Genomic DNA, 14,841 nt, shown 5'->3' with positions numbered 1-14,841 from the left:
GAAAAGTTTCCCTACTTGACTGTCTTTGTTGATTTAAGGAGGTCAGAAAGGTCTTTTCTTGTCAGTGTTTTTATAGGTGTGTTCTTTTTAAATCCAAAAATGTTGGAAAAGACAACTTTGATTGTCTGGATTTTTGTTAGAGATGCTGTACTTTGGGGTATGGGAAAAGGTCAAACTCAGAAAAGGCTCTTTTCTGAGGAGAGTCATGAATGCTGTAGCTTTTAACACATGGATCTTTTTTCCACCTTAAAGTGTTCTATATTCTTAGAATAAACCTAGTGCCCCGTCACAATTTGAGTTTCACTTTCTTGGCGCTGTGGAGTTGAAACCCTATTAAATCTGTTGTGGTCTGTGAAGTCTTAAGTCTTTACCTGCATAGGACAAATTGCAGGATCAAAGCATATTGCCAGGGTAGGCAAGCTTTCCCTTTCCAAAATAAATAGTTAATATGAGATCAGGAAAAAAAAGTTATTTATAAATTGTAAATAGTTATAGATTGTAAAAGCTAATGGAATGAACAGAAGGGCAAATCTTTCATGTGCTTCTGTGGTGATGAGCATCTTTAAAATACTTGGGACCCTTTTTGCAATCCTTTCCTTGTCTAATTGCTGGTCTGCAGGAATAAAGCGGCAGTGTTAAGTCTAAATTACCTTTAAGGAATGCTAGATCTTCAGCTTGAACAAGGGGTAGTTCTTGCTCTTACAGAAGAGCAATGGTTCAGTTGTGTAAGTGGCAGTCAAAGACTTTATTTCCAAGCCACTGCTTTGTATTTTTGTTTTTGCTATCTAGCTTCTTGTTCTTGTATGCTCTTGGCTTCAGTAGTTCAGTGTATGACACTGAGGTGTTCTTCATAGGTGTGCCTGTAGACACCTGTTTTCCTGCCTTATTGTCTATAAAATGAGAATAACAGCAGTTCCTTACTTGCAAAGATAGTTAATCCAGTTTCCTTACACTGTTGGAAGATTTTCAGATCCTATAATAATGGGAGGAATGGACAAAATGCAAAAAATAGAGATAAATGTGAGTGGATTTTAACTGAATGTACAAAGATATACCTTCTTCATTGAGGAGTTAGATGATAAAGGGATTATGAGATTAATTTTACATGGCTAAACAAGCTTTAATTTCAATTTGTTTTGAAAACTGACAGTTATAAAGTTAATGGAATTCTCGTTGTAAAATGTAATTTATTCTACTTATCTACAGTGTTTCATTTATGTGATTACTGAGTTTAAATAAGTTATTTTTTAATTATGCCGTTTTCTTGGCAAAAATAATTGTCCTCTATTGAAAATACATTAAGCAAATTTAAGTGAAATAATGTAGCTTCTGAAATGAAACTTTAGCATTGCTTATGTTTAACTTTACATTTATTTTGCTAAGGCACATTTGGAAGATTTTTTTTCTTGTAGAAGTGCTTAAACTTTTTTTTTTTCCCCCCCCAGTCATTATTTAACCTGCTGGAGTTTCGAAGACTAGTTTTGAATTTCAGTGCTCCTGCAAATGCTCAAGATTTGCCCCGAAACCAAAAGGTAAAATTAGAAACTAACTTTTCTAGTGGTTAAGGGCATTTCTCTATTGTAATTGAATTTTACACTGCTCTCTATCTCAAAGTAGCACAAATTTTACAGGTGCCAATTAACATTTCTCGGAGCTTCCTATCACTTATCTGGTATAAAAAATATTTTAGTCTCACAATGGAGTACAGAGGAGGGTGTTAAGACGTCTAGAGTTTGATCAGAGTTCTGCTGCTTAGACCAGATCCAATGGAAGGGATTTGCTGACACAGCTGTAGCAGTATTGACTGTAGTGGGAAAGCATTTCTAATATGAATGTAATTCGTATTAGCAACCGTGTTTTATTCTAGTCCCCTCACACTGTGCAGTTACAGGCATGCTTTTCTGTTACCCCATATATTTTTGATCTGCATAGCTTTTCCAACAACATTGTTTGTGTTGGCTTGGCCACTTCATTGTTTTTGGGGGGATGTTAATTACTTGCAGCTCATGATTTGAGATTAAGCTTTCTGTTATTAGCTTGTCTCTTTCGGCCTTTTCATGAGGTGATTGTAAACATAAATTTTTCCATGTTTATTCTGGTACTCCTGTGGGATTGGGTGTGTGGAGGGGAGGGTTTGGCTCAGATTTCTTGTGACCTCAGACGATTGAGGGGGGAATGGTCATGGACTGAGGGGCAAAACAGGCCCAATTTTTTACCTTCACGAATGCATTCTGAGGAAGAATGCCTGGGGGTACTTTGAATTATGTGTTATGAAATAGCTACAAAGGAGGAATGCGGAGAGGAAGTGGCTGTACGATGTATGAAGACATCTGATGCCCTGATTCTATCAAGTTAGAGAGCAGTGAATTTTGGCATCTCCAGAAATCAGATTATTGCCTTTTGTGCCTTTCTTTCAAATTTTAGAAAGCAGAGTGTGTTGTGAGCCTGTTCTTAGTTTTTTGGCACTTCAGGTTTGACTGGAATGTTCAATGGCAAAAATAAGAGCTGTAAGTAAAAAAGCAAAAGTAAACAAATATAGAGAAGACAGTGTCCGTTTTTGAAACCTCTAGGAATGTACCATATAGGGGAAGTTCCTTTTTGATGTGTAGATTAACTTTCTGCTCCGCATTTCAGTATTTGTCATATAATTAGTTCTAGTAACATCCACAAGTACTTGGAGTTCTTTGCCTCTGTTTCAGGGCTTAAGAAGTAGTTGACATCTGAGAGGTGGTACAAAATAGATAACATCAAGATGTTGTCTTTGTAAAACTTCTTGCCCAGGCATTGGCACTAGCAGCCCTATGCATTTTGCAGTTCCAAAGTGCTATTTCTTAGAAGTTCTGACCATGGCAGACAACATTAAGGCAGTGTGAAATAGTGTGACATCAGCCAAGCATATACGGATTTGAGTAGGAACCTTGCTTCTACAAGCCTACTAGGAAGAATTTCTGGCAGTGGTTTGTATCCTCACTTGTATCTAATGTTACCTTAAATTTCAGAATGGAATGACATAATTAAACCTGTGTACTCATCTCTCTTATCTTCTGCTAAAAAGCGTAGATTTGTGTTGAAGTATATTTTGGGGAGAATTTAGGAAAAGAGAACATTTCACTATTTGGGACTTTGCCAAATACAAGAAATAAATATGAACGCTCCCAAATACGGTGCTTTCATTTCTTTACGGAGTGAAGACTACTAGAGACAAATTAATTTGAAGTTGTAATATACACTGCCAGTTGACCAAAAAAAAGCCCTGGAATTTACCTCCATCTGGTTACTTGTTTTAAAACTATCTTGACTTAATTTAGGTGTGTGGGTTTTTTTGTTTGGTTGGGTTTTTTTAAACCCAGTGTTAAATACTGGCTGCTACTGACATGAGCTTGGATCAAATTTTCTTGCTAATAAAGGCCAGGTTTTTATAACCTCAGATTTTCAGGTTCTTGATTTATATCCCTTTCTTCCAGTGGGTGGAAAGCAGAATTTAATGCTAAGATCATGACAGCCTCTCGATTTGAAATTAAAGCATGCGGTTGCACTTTAGGGAATATTGCATGGTGGGGTCTTTTTGTTCTTTCCAATCAATATATCGAATTCAAGTATTAATAATTTAGCACATACAAAAATTTTGTCTGAAAGTCATTGGCATAAATTTTGACTACTTAAAAATCCGCTTGTCTCAGCTAACTGGACTTTGCTATTCTTGAATTCAAACTCAAGCATATACTTAAAGTCTCAAATCTTTTTTTTTTTTCCCCTCCCCCCTCTCTCCTTTGAAATTCATTTTCCTTCCTTGGTTTCTTACTCTACCTTATTCTGTAGAACAAAGCGTGGTGCTCTGTAGTTATGGCAGCCTGTTTGCTCTCCCAAAGTTACGCTGCCTAAAGCATATAGCGAGGCTAACAATTGTGCAGCTCCTTAACTGGGAGCAAGTGACCTGGAATTCTCTTACCACATGCTGTCATATGAACAGGTCTGTTTTGCTGCACAAGGTAAATATTTGGTCTGGACAATATCTTCAAGAAACTTTTATTACCACAGGAAGTGGATTACCTGTGCCTACAGGTTAGCACGTCCTTCCCTCTGTTTCAGCATGGTTGCCGTGCCCCTGTTCTGGGATAGCGACTGTTAAAGAATGTTTGCTATGTATGATACATGTAGGTTGCTTTAGAAGCATTTCTTAATGATAATTGTTCCTACCTCAGTGTATTAAGAGATTGTTTATGCAGGCAGGATAAGTGATAAAATACAGAATGTTTTAGATTATAAGCTTCTAATACAGTTTTTATTTACAGATTGATTTTTTTTTAACCTGTTTTGTTGTACATGCAGTGAGCTTTAAAATTGAGAGCCTTAGGCTGTGCTGCAGTTGCCTTCACTAATTCCTTTTGTTCTAATGTGTACGTCCTTAGTGGACCTGTATATATTTTCTTGTGGACTGGCTCATGACTACTTGAAGTTTTTAGCCTTTGTTTAGTCAGAATTACTGTTTGCTGTGGTAGTGCCTACATACTCTGGTCTAATCATGACTAATGCATTAAACAGTTTTCTCAAAAAAAGAAGAAAATACAACAAAGATTTTTTTAGATTCAGAGAACTTTTATAGGCTTTGTAGAGATGCTTGTTCTGAGTAATCCTGCTGAAATCAGTGAATAGTTGTTCATCCTAAAGTGACAAGTATGCCTAAAACTTAGCCAAATTAGTATTGTAAATTTGGATAAGTAATACAATAATGCTCACTTCCTGTGTGCTTCAGATTTAACAAAAGGAAGGTGAGAGGTGAGAGCTAGAGTATTCTGTGGATGATCATCTATATTATGCATATGAATGGATAAATACTAGTATTGAAGCATCTGTATTTAAAACTTGAAATTTTGTTCATCTTTAGATCACTTTATGAAAATAATAAGAAAAATCACTTTCACAATTTGTTTCCTCATTTTATTGTTTAAAGTTGCTTGAAAGATGTAAATAGAGGACTAATTTTAGTCTTGATGATTTAATGCTGAATTAAGGTGGCATTAGATGAAGTCTTCAGCTATTTTGGATTCTGTGAACATTGGTTATAACTGGTAGGTGTTTTGCAAGGTGAACTAGAAGAGCAAGTAAAACTTCTTGGGAATTTACATGAGTAGAAGTAGTTTTTAGGTATTATGCAGAACATACCCCATTTCACTACACATAGTTTTTACAAATGAAGTAAAACAGACATTATATGCAACATGCTTTATGCATACTGTATGCAATTCCATAGGATTGGCTAAACAAGTCTTCCCTTTAATCAGCATGTGCAATAGTTTATCATCAAGTAATACCAGTTTGACCAGCACCTGGCATTTGTGCTGCGTTTGAATGATATTTTGTTGTTCTAAATACAAGTGGGTATTTCATGGCTTTTGATTTCACAAGTATGTGACAACTCTCTGCTCAGGAATAAGAGAGATATCCAGTCTTTACAGCAGTTGTAACTTGTGGTTTAATCTATGATGTGACTGATTGGGCTTCAGTTTAATTGCTTTTCATTATACAGGCAGGAACTATTTCTTTTGCTTCTCTTCTGGAAACCAGAAAAAGAACTGTTCTCCATGAGCTGTACTCAAGAAAATAGGTAGACAGGAAAGCAGACTGTTTCTCTTGCTTCTGTCAACAGAAATAATAATCTGTTTACACCTTGTAAATGGAGAGTCTTAAGTGAAAAATAAATTTTAAAATGTACTGGGAATGGAGTAGGCTCAACAGCAATTCTGCTAGAGGTATAAAGGGATACCAGTTTCAATAAAATTAGTACAAATTATTCCAGGGTATTTACTTAAGGCTTTGTAAAGCCTTTCTGAATGTACTAACTGGTAGGGCTATATGCTGTTTTCTTTCAATTTTCTCACATTAAATAATGCCTTCAGGCTATTTCTTATATCTCATCTCATTACTCTTATTGTTTTTTAGTAATGGATCCCTCTTGGAAATTATTTTTCTTCTGTTCAGTTTCAGATGCACACAATAATTGCAGAAAACTTTACCCCATCATCATTTATCCAACCCACCTGCTTAACTTTTACTATGTCAGATTTGTGTGGTTCGTGTAGGAATAGGTAATACTTGATAGTGAGATGCTACAAAGGATCTCATGGGAAATTTATCATTTTTTTTTATAAAACTGAAATTCCATAGATAATTCTCAGGGAAAGGGTATCTCTTCTTTTTCCCCTCTCTGTCTCCAAAGTTGGTTGTTGTTGGTTGTTTACATAAGCTTTCATTTAATTAGTGGCTTCCAAATAAGCTTGATGACAAACAACATGCAGAATTGGGGACACCAGCCCAATAGAAATAAGAATGTGGGCCCTGGGTGTGTAATACTAAGTAGAAAGTCTTGGGAGCAACTGTTCTGTATTAAATACAGCTCTGTGCTGTCACCACTTGTCCATTCAGCCTTATTTCAAGTCAAACAGCCATATCTAAATGCAGTTTCGAAGAGCTTTCAGTTTCTGCAATGTAACTTCATTTTCATAGCATTTTAGAGAACCACCTTATTTTGTAAAACTAGCAAGTAAAAGGTGTGCAACACCACCTTAGTAGTGCTGCAAGTAAGCCTACATATTTCTATGATGATGGGCTGAATTTTATGCTTAGTTCATTTGGTAACTTTTCTATAAAGTATATCTTTGTTACAACTTTGTTAAATATTTTTAATTCTTCTTCAAATACAGGAACATAGGAATCTGCCTTTCATGCGTGAATTGAGGTACCTGTTTGCACTTCTAGTTGGTTCAAAGAGAAAATATGTTGACCCATCTAGAGCGGTTGAAATCCTTAAAGATGCTTTTAAATCAAATGATTCTCAGCAGGTAATTCCTATGTATTTTCAATCAAGCTTAAACATGCTCTCTTAGGGTCTTCGAGTAATAGGGAATCCTTAAAATGGACAATCAAAAACCAAAATTTCCCCAGGTACTACTAAGAAACTTCTAATTATCAATCTTTCTTTTTAATTTTTTTCCTCTAATATTATGTGATCTCTTATAGTCACTTCTATACACATATATTAATTCCAGAGAGTATGCCTACCATAATCCATTTCTTCCTATTATTTTAGAAACCTCAAAGTAAACTAACCTCATTCTTGAAACTTTATTAATAGTTTCACACTATTGCTTTCAGGATTTAGTTTATCTTCTAAGTCAGTAGTTTTTGAATGAGGTTTATTCTTCTGTACATCCAGGGCTGTATAGTCAAAGTATACTCTTTGTTTATCTAGATATTGGTTTGGAGAGTCTCGATACTCATATTTGGGGAGTGTGCCTAAATGCTTTTCTGAGAAACACTATGTTTCTTAAGATGCTTTAGTTTTCCCACATGAGGTTATATGGTTAAGGTATTTAATTACAACAACATGCTGAATTTAGTGCTCTGTGAAAGTAATACTAGTCACCACTTGTTAGATACCAAAGAGTTTGAACAATGGGATTCATAAGATGCCTTTGGACTACCACGGTGTGAAAGTTGAGCCAAAATAGTAAGGATCACAGGACAGTGCAATGGCTGAGGAGCACTAGAACATTAATGTGCTTCCAGAGCCACCCATGAAAAATAGTCATGGCATAGTCTTAGACATAGTGTGACTTTGGAGTTCTTTTAGGGGGAAATACTGCTATGCTGATCTTGTAAGGATGACACCTCATTATTATCTGTAATATATGTGAACGTGTACTGATTATTTTATATTTTCCAACAGCAAGATGTTAGTGAATTTACACACAAATTATTAGATTGGTTAGAAGATGCCTTCCAGATTAAAGCTGAAGAAGAGAGGTAAGATTTTTTTTCTCACCTGTCTATTGAACATTTTGATAAGAAAAAGCAAACCAGACAACCAAAAACCCTCTTCTCATTGAATGGTTGAAACAGATCCAACTGTGTAGCTTGTTTCAGTTAAAGTATATTTTTCCATATATGCTGTTATCTTTTGATTTTCTGTGAATTGTCTTTTTCCACCTTCATATTTCATTTTGGAAATCTTACTGAATGAAGTTCAAAGTAACTAGATAGTAAAGATGGGTATTGTAAGTAATCAGCTAGGCTTTTTCTCATCTGAATGCAGTTTTGTTTCTCAATACCACAGTTTAAATACTTCAAAACCTTGCTCCTGTTTCTCTTCTCAGAATATAAATGCTCATTGTTTGTGTAAGTGAACATCTGCAAAATGCCTTTTGAATATGTAATTGTTTCTGGAGTGTTGGAGGAAATAGTTTTTACAAAGGTCACGTACAATTTAACCACTTGAATTTTTATTTTGAATTTGATTCACGTAACTTCTCCTAGAATGAAACGCTTCAGAAACTTATTTTTTGGAATATAGCTTTTATCATTGCAAATATGTGAACCACTGTCATTAGAAGAAAGCACGAAACTTAACGTACACTAAGATAAGCAGCATTTCCATAATGAATTCAAAATGTTCTGCTCGTATTTGGTAGAGGCTTGTGGCTTTCTGTTTGATCTTATGGTAACACAGTTCATGTTTTCAGGGATGGAGAGAAGCCAAAGAACCCAATGGTAGAGCTATTTTATGGACGATTTCTAGCAGTAGGTGTGCTTGAAGGTATGCATCTGAATTACTTGACCTTCTGTGTTGGTATCTGTTCAGTGCTTGTCTGAGTGCAGAGGTGAATGATACAGTTATTACATTTTAGCTGTCCGCGAATATACACTTCAAGAATACGTATTCAGCCTGTGACAAAAAGTTGGTCCTGAGAATATGAGACTTTAGGTAAATGTAGTGAAATTCAGTGATCTGGAAAGACTGTTCTGATAGCTTTCAGGAATTGAATATATGTCCTTAAGTGAAGCAGAAGTTAGGGTGAGATGCTGAGCATAAATGCTTGCAAGAACTGATTAACAGTTTATTTTTTGCCACTATTTGTTAATAGTGTACAGAAGGCAAAGTTACAATTTTTCAGTGAGCTAGTGTCTCACACTCTCTCCATCTGCTTTAATGCAATTTAAAATTTCAGTTATTGCATTTTGTTATACACAGCTTCTGCTGTGGATGATTCACCCCTTTGAAAGTATTGTTCCTTGAAAACAAGTAGTTGAAAACGAGCACAAGGCAGAAGCAGGGAGAGTACTGAGGAGGAAGAGAGACTACAGCAAACTTTCCTTTCTTATCTGCATGTAATTAGCAGATTTGCAAAATTGCAGCATTCTCTGTTTCCAGGCAGCTAGCTGTTGTGAAAGTATTTTAAATGTTACTGGTTCTGCCCCTCTCCCAAGGGTGAATGAATCCCAAGATGCTTTTGAATGAAGCATCTATAATCTTTAAAGAGGCTTCCAGATTGTTCCTTGGCCTGGAACGCTGTATCTAATACCTTGTTGTCATATTTCAAAACCGTTCTCCAGATTCATTGCTATCAGTCAGCGTTCTCCCTCCTTTCCAGTTGGGTACTTTCATCCTTCACATTCTCATATCTAAACTGAGAAGATGGAGAGAAAAAAAAAAAGGCTCATGTAAGAAGACTCATTTCTGACTTTAGGCAGAAATAAATCAAGACTGTAAATTGAAATTGCCTGCTGCCCGTATTTCTGCCTATGTCTGAGCTTATATCATTATACGCTATAACTAAACAATGGTATTGTTTTCAGGACAGAAATCCTGAGTATTCTTTTCTATGGTTTAATTTTGCAAAGTGTACTTATACAAAAGGTTGTCTCTTAATAGCAATTCCACCGACTTTGCTGTGACTGAGCAGGGTTGTATTACTGAGCTGTTACTTGGAAGAGGAGTTTTACACAAGCTTTGCATGTGTAAAACTTCCCATATATCTGTAGTGCTAAGTCATTTTATGAGTTTTGCTTATAACTGATAAATGTAAAAACAATATAAAAATGGGTAGCAGAGGAAAATGTAGTCATTTTCAATATCATGTTCAAGCTACTTTTTCAAGTACCTTGTTTTCCTATGTATCATTGTGAGAATATTAGTGGGAATATCATTCAGTATACTAGTTCACGTGAATTAGATTTTCATAAGATTAAATGCATGTGCCTGAACCCTTAACTGTTTAATCTCTCACGTGAAGGTAAAAAATTTGAAAACACAGAAATGTTTGGCCAGTATCCACTCCAGGTTAATGGCTTTAAAGATCTGCACGAGTGCCTAGAAGCTGCAATGATTGAAGGGGAAATTGAATCTCTCCATTCAGAAAACTCTGCAAAGTCTGGTCAGGAGGTGAGTTAAATGCTCCTGTGGGCTTCTTTCAGGGCATTCTTATAGTGCTCTTTATTTTTCATTGGGATTTTACAGTCTACAGAATGCTGTGCTAAAGGTCTTATGCGCTGTCGTTGATATACTTAATGCTGCCTGGAGTGAACACCTTGTCTTGCTTGCAATGAGTGTGGTGAGAAGTTTGGAAAAGCGCTGCTGTGCACTGTCCAAAGAATGCTGAACTTATTGGGAGTATTGCCATTGAATTCAGGTCCCAGTTCATACTGAACTATTTCCACAGGAAAAATCAGCAAGTTGTTGGGTTTTTTTGTTCATTTGTTTGTTCTTTTTAAGGTGACCACTGTTCATTGCTGCTCTACAGGTTTTGATGTCTGGCATAATTGGATTGTTAATTTTAGGGGCTTGTTACCTCTCTTGAAGTATCCAGTGACATCTTTTTGTATTCTTTATAGGTTACAAAGTTAGTGCTTACTAAAAGTTGGCACAATTAAGTGCTTACAGTAATTGGCACAGGCTAGTTCCCACCTGTTGCTGATATCTGATCTGCAGAGAGGTCACTGGTGTAATGCCTTGCAGTAGTTGATCACTGCTCTTACTGACATACCGCACTGTGCCATGATGTAGAGAGCATGTCCAAGGTGCATGTTTGACCGTTCTTTCAGAGGATTGTTATTTTTCCTCTGTACTCTATCTTTTTATTCCTTGGCACCCTCCCCTCCTTTCCCTCTCCCCTTTTACTGGCTTCTCTCATCATCCTTCTCTTCACACACAGTAGTGGGCAGTTTTCTTTTTCTCCCCTCTTTGCTCACTGTGGTGGACAGACCTTTAGGGGCTTCCTTTAGGCTGGCTTTCTCTAGAGGCTGCTTCTCCTCCCAGTAGAGCTGCTGCTAGAGCAAGAGTCTGCCAAAAGTCAGAGCATGCTGGAGACATGTGTGGAGGGATGAAGGTGGAGTGACACTGAGAAGCAGGGTAAGCAGTGTATGATGTTGGGATAAGGTGACAAATGAGACTTCAGCTGCAGAAGTCAAGGGGCAGGGAAAAGAGGTGGTTAATGGTTGCAGAACCAAGAGGGTGGGCTCTAAAATACTCTCTCTTCTTGCTGGCATGCATGTATATGCAAAGCATTTCTTTGTGGCAGGGCTCCTTCTTTAATTTAAGACCTGCAGGTTATTGGTGTGGAAATACGCTAATTATCGTTGCCCCTAAAGGCTAAACTACTTTCTCTTTACACAGTCAGTCACGTTTCATCACAATTACTCTAAAGATGTGAAGTCCTAGAAGGTTCGTTCTACCTGAACAAAAAGTTTAGGTGTAGTTTCTTGGTGCCAATCTTTTGCAATAATAAAATTCTACTTCTTTTAATCGTATCAACATACACATTGGTGTTTAATTACTAAGCCTAGTGAAGCATACTGAAATCATCCTCTAATCTGAAGTTGTATTTCCAATTTTGTGTTCTCAACAAAAGATTTATAGATTCTCTTTTGCAATCCCTTTTTCTGGTTAGCTATTTTTATCAAATAATGATCAGCCAAATCATTCGTATATATATGATATATATATATCATTCACATATATATATGAATGATTTGACTGATATATATATCGGCCAATTTGATTTGGCTAAAAATATATATATATATATATTTATTTCAGCACTTACAAAAATAACTTATTGTAATAAGCATGTTTTCTGAAATATAACTGGAAGGAAAAAAAACCATTAATATCTTGGTACCATTCAAAGCATGGTTCCTTTATGCAATGTGTAATCTTGTTATGTAGGTGCCATGAAAGCAAGATTGTTCCATCTTATGGACTGAAGGTTGTAGTTAAAACTTGTGTGCATTCATGCATAAAATGTCAGTTCAATTATAAATTCTTGATTAGAAATGTCAGACTTGTGGTGTTTTTTTCTGTTTGATTGAGTTTTTTTGAACCTGAAATGCCAGAAAACTACAGGAAATGGATAATCATATGCTGTTCTGTAGTGTTGAGCTTTGAATTCTGTGAAACTGTCTGGATTTTAATCTGTTCAGCTTCTTTGCCTGTGAATATGGAAGTGAGATAGCCATATAACATATTGACAATGGTGGCAAAATTAGAAAGCTAATGTATTAAGTCCTAATCCTAACTGTATAATTACTAGGGCCAAGCAAATAAGTTATATTTCCCTGGACTTCAGTAATTAATTTATGCCTGCTGCTGCTGTTTGTAGTTATGATTAAATCTTAATGGCCCAGAAATGTTGCCATGCATTGGAAGATTTGGAATTACTGAAGAAAGCTGAATTTCTTATATTTTTTACAAAGTCTGTGTCTTCTAAACAAAGATTTCAAGTGGCGTTTGTGCCGGTGTAGTTATCAGAGCCTTAAGATAATATTGGTGTGGTAGTCGCACTTGTTGGGGGATCTGTTTTACCAATAAGTAACATCCCTTTTCTTCTTGTTCCCACACATTTCTTTAACTGTGTGTTTAGCTAGTCTTTCATTATTTTTATTGTCGTAAAAGCCCTAGCCACAGAGTTGGGTGTCAGCATGCAAAGAAATGTACAGACAGAACAAAAAGACACTCCCTGTCCCAAGAAACTTAAATCCAAATTGAAGGAAAGATGAGGTCAGTGCCTGTAGATGTTGGTAGATGCGGAGGGAAAATGAGGTAACATTTGTCAGCATCATGGTTGATGGACTTTAGCACATCGGCAGCGTTGTCATTGTTAAGTTGTTTTGGGACATTGCAATAAAAGGATTTTAAGGAAGGGTAGTGATGTGGTTTTGTCAACTTTTGGCAGTGAAACATTCTGATATGTGAAGGAATTGCGAGAGGAAAAGTCATGATTGTCTCCTTTACAACTTAAAAGGTGGGTAGTGGAAGCTGACATAAGAAGAATGAAGGCAGCTTATTTTGCATGTAAACATGTAAAAAGATGAGTGATGCTGAAGGCAATGAACTAGGAAAGTTCAGCAACACCTTGGATAGTTGTCAGTGTGACGAGGCTGCACTTTTTAAGGCTGGGCGAGAGGGGAAGAGAGGTAGCGTTGCACTGAGATGTAAAATGATAACCTAGATCAGGATTTTAGCCGTGAACTTAGGAAGCAAAGGCTGTCTTGGAGGTGTTATTTGAAAAGAATATGCAAGACATTTGGCTGGATAGGAGAACGTGAAGTGAGCCCTGAGCCACATGTCACGTTCAGGTTGCATTGGCATCAGAATTGTGTAGCAATGATGAATACAGCAATCTGGAGAAGCTTGATTTGATGACTAGACATCCAAAATTTATTAAATGGATAGACCGTGATTTGGGGAAGGGGCGAATGACGATGACTCTAATGCCAGAGATGGTAGCTGAATTCATCTTCTAATTGTGTTTACTGAGAAACAAAGTATGAAAGGAAAGAGATGAAAACTAAGGATAGACCCCTGCTGAATTGCCAAAGAAAGCTGGAAGATGACAACAACATGGATTGGTCCAAGAATGTGATAAAAATGATTAGAGAGACAAGAAGAAAATTTAGGAGAGGATATTTGTAGGAAGGAGATTTCAAGAAAGAGTATCTGTTTGATAGAGCTGAGAGGGGTTGCCTGACTCGGGGAGTACCGAGTACTTACTGATCCCGCTCACGAGGAGGTCATTGGAAACTTTGAGTGATTTTGGGTGAACAAAAGGGTCAGAAACCACAAGGAAACTGGAGGGAAGAGCACTCCATACAGTATAACCAACTCATTCAGTGGCCTTTGAGAGTAAAAGGAGGATGAGACACTGGCAAGGCAGGTTGGTTCAAGTGTGGGCCACTTTCAAAATGAGCGAGACAAATGTGAAAGGAAGAAGCTAGAGGAGGTGGGGCCTGCTCTGCTTTATCCACTTAGCAGCAGGTGACTTGTAATGCTCTGCTGCAGCATGAGTGAAGCAAATGGTCTTTATTTTCAGTGAAACTGGAAGATGGGAACTTTGGAAAGCTTATGCTGACCCACTGTCTTAAAACCAATTTCTCCCATAGCTGTCAGTATGCAAATATTATACCGTTATGTCTGAAGTTCTGTTATTTGAAGGCATTCATTGTGGGGTTTTCTGTTTTTTGTTTTGTTCAGCACTGGTTCACTGAACTTCCTCCTGTCTTAACTTTTGAGCTCTCAAGATTTGAGTTTAATCAGGCTTTGGGGAGACCAGAGAAGATACACAACAAATTAGAATTTCCTCCAATTTTATATCTGGACAGGTACAGTATAATATTGTCAGCAAAGTCCTAGTATGAATATAAATTAAATCTCATCAATTTGGTAAAATTGCTAGTGCATCTTATGCTGGCTTAAATCACAGTAAATTTCTGTTCTAGCTGGACTTGTTGTAATTTTATGGGTTTCAGTGACTGTTTCAGAAAATGCAATTACACAGTTTCGGATATGCTGCTCCTTTGTGCCAAAACCTGCTTACAATTCAGTCTTCAACCCAGTTTATTGCTAGCTGGTTGTATACATAGGCAAAACACCTTGAAAGCTCACACTGCCTTGGTGTGTTTATTGGTCCATCTGGGAAAGAGGGAGAGAAGTCTCATATTCCATGGTGTTTCAGACACACTGCATGGTTTGAATGAAGATACTTGAAACATAGGGATTCTCAGCATCAA

The 14,841-nt window shown here is 36.8% G+C and overlaps 1 protein-coding gene across 5 annotated transcripts in view; it reads left to right on the top strand.

The window, feature by feature from the left end:
* USP25 (ubiquitin specific peptidase 25) overlaps positions 1-14,841 on the top strand; it is a 100,947-nt gene that overhangs the window by 52,557 nt on the left and 33,549 nt on the right. For all 5 annotated transcript variants that reach the window (XM_067299721.1, XM_067299712.1, XM_067299704.1 and 2 more), the window contains exons 6-11: positions 1,446-1,532; positions 6,702-6,839; positions 7,727-7,803; positions 8,520-8,593; positions 10,071-10,219; positions 14,306-14,433. In XM_067299721.1, coding sequence (XP_067155822.1) covers positions 1,446-1,532; positions 6,702-6,839; positions 7,727-7,803; positions 8,520-8,593; positions 10,071-10,219; positions 14,306-14,433 — 653 coding nt within the window. The remainder of the gene's footprint in view (positions 1-1,445; positions 1,533-6,701; positions 6,840-7,726; positions 7,804-8,519; positions 8,594-10,070; positions 10,220-14,305; positions 14,434-14,841) is intronic.

This window comes from Apteryx mantelli, chromosome 1 (assembly GCF_036417845.1).
Source record: "Apteryx mantelli isolate bAptMan1 chromosome 1, bAptMan1.hap1, whole genome shotgun sequence".
NCBI lineage: Eukaryota > Metazoa > Chordata > Aves > Apterygiformes > Apterygidae > Apteryx > Apteryx mantelli.
This window is presented reverse-complemented; position numbering and strand designations above follow the sequence as displayed.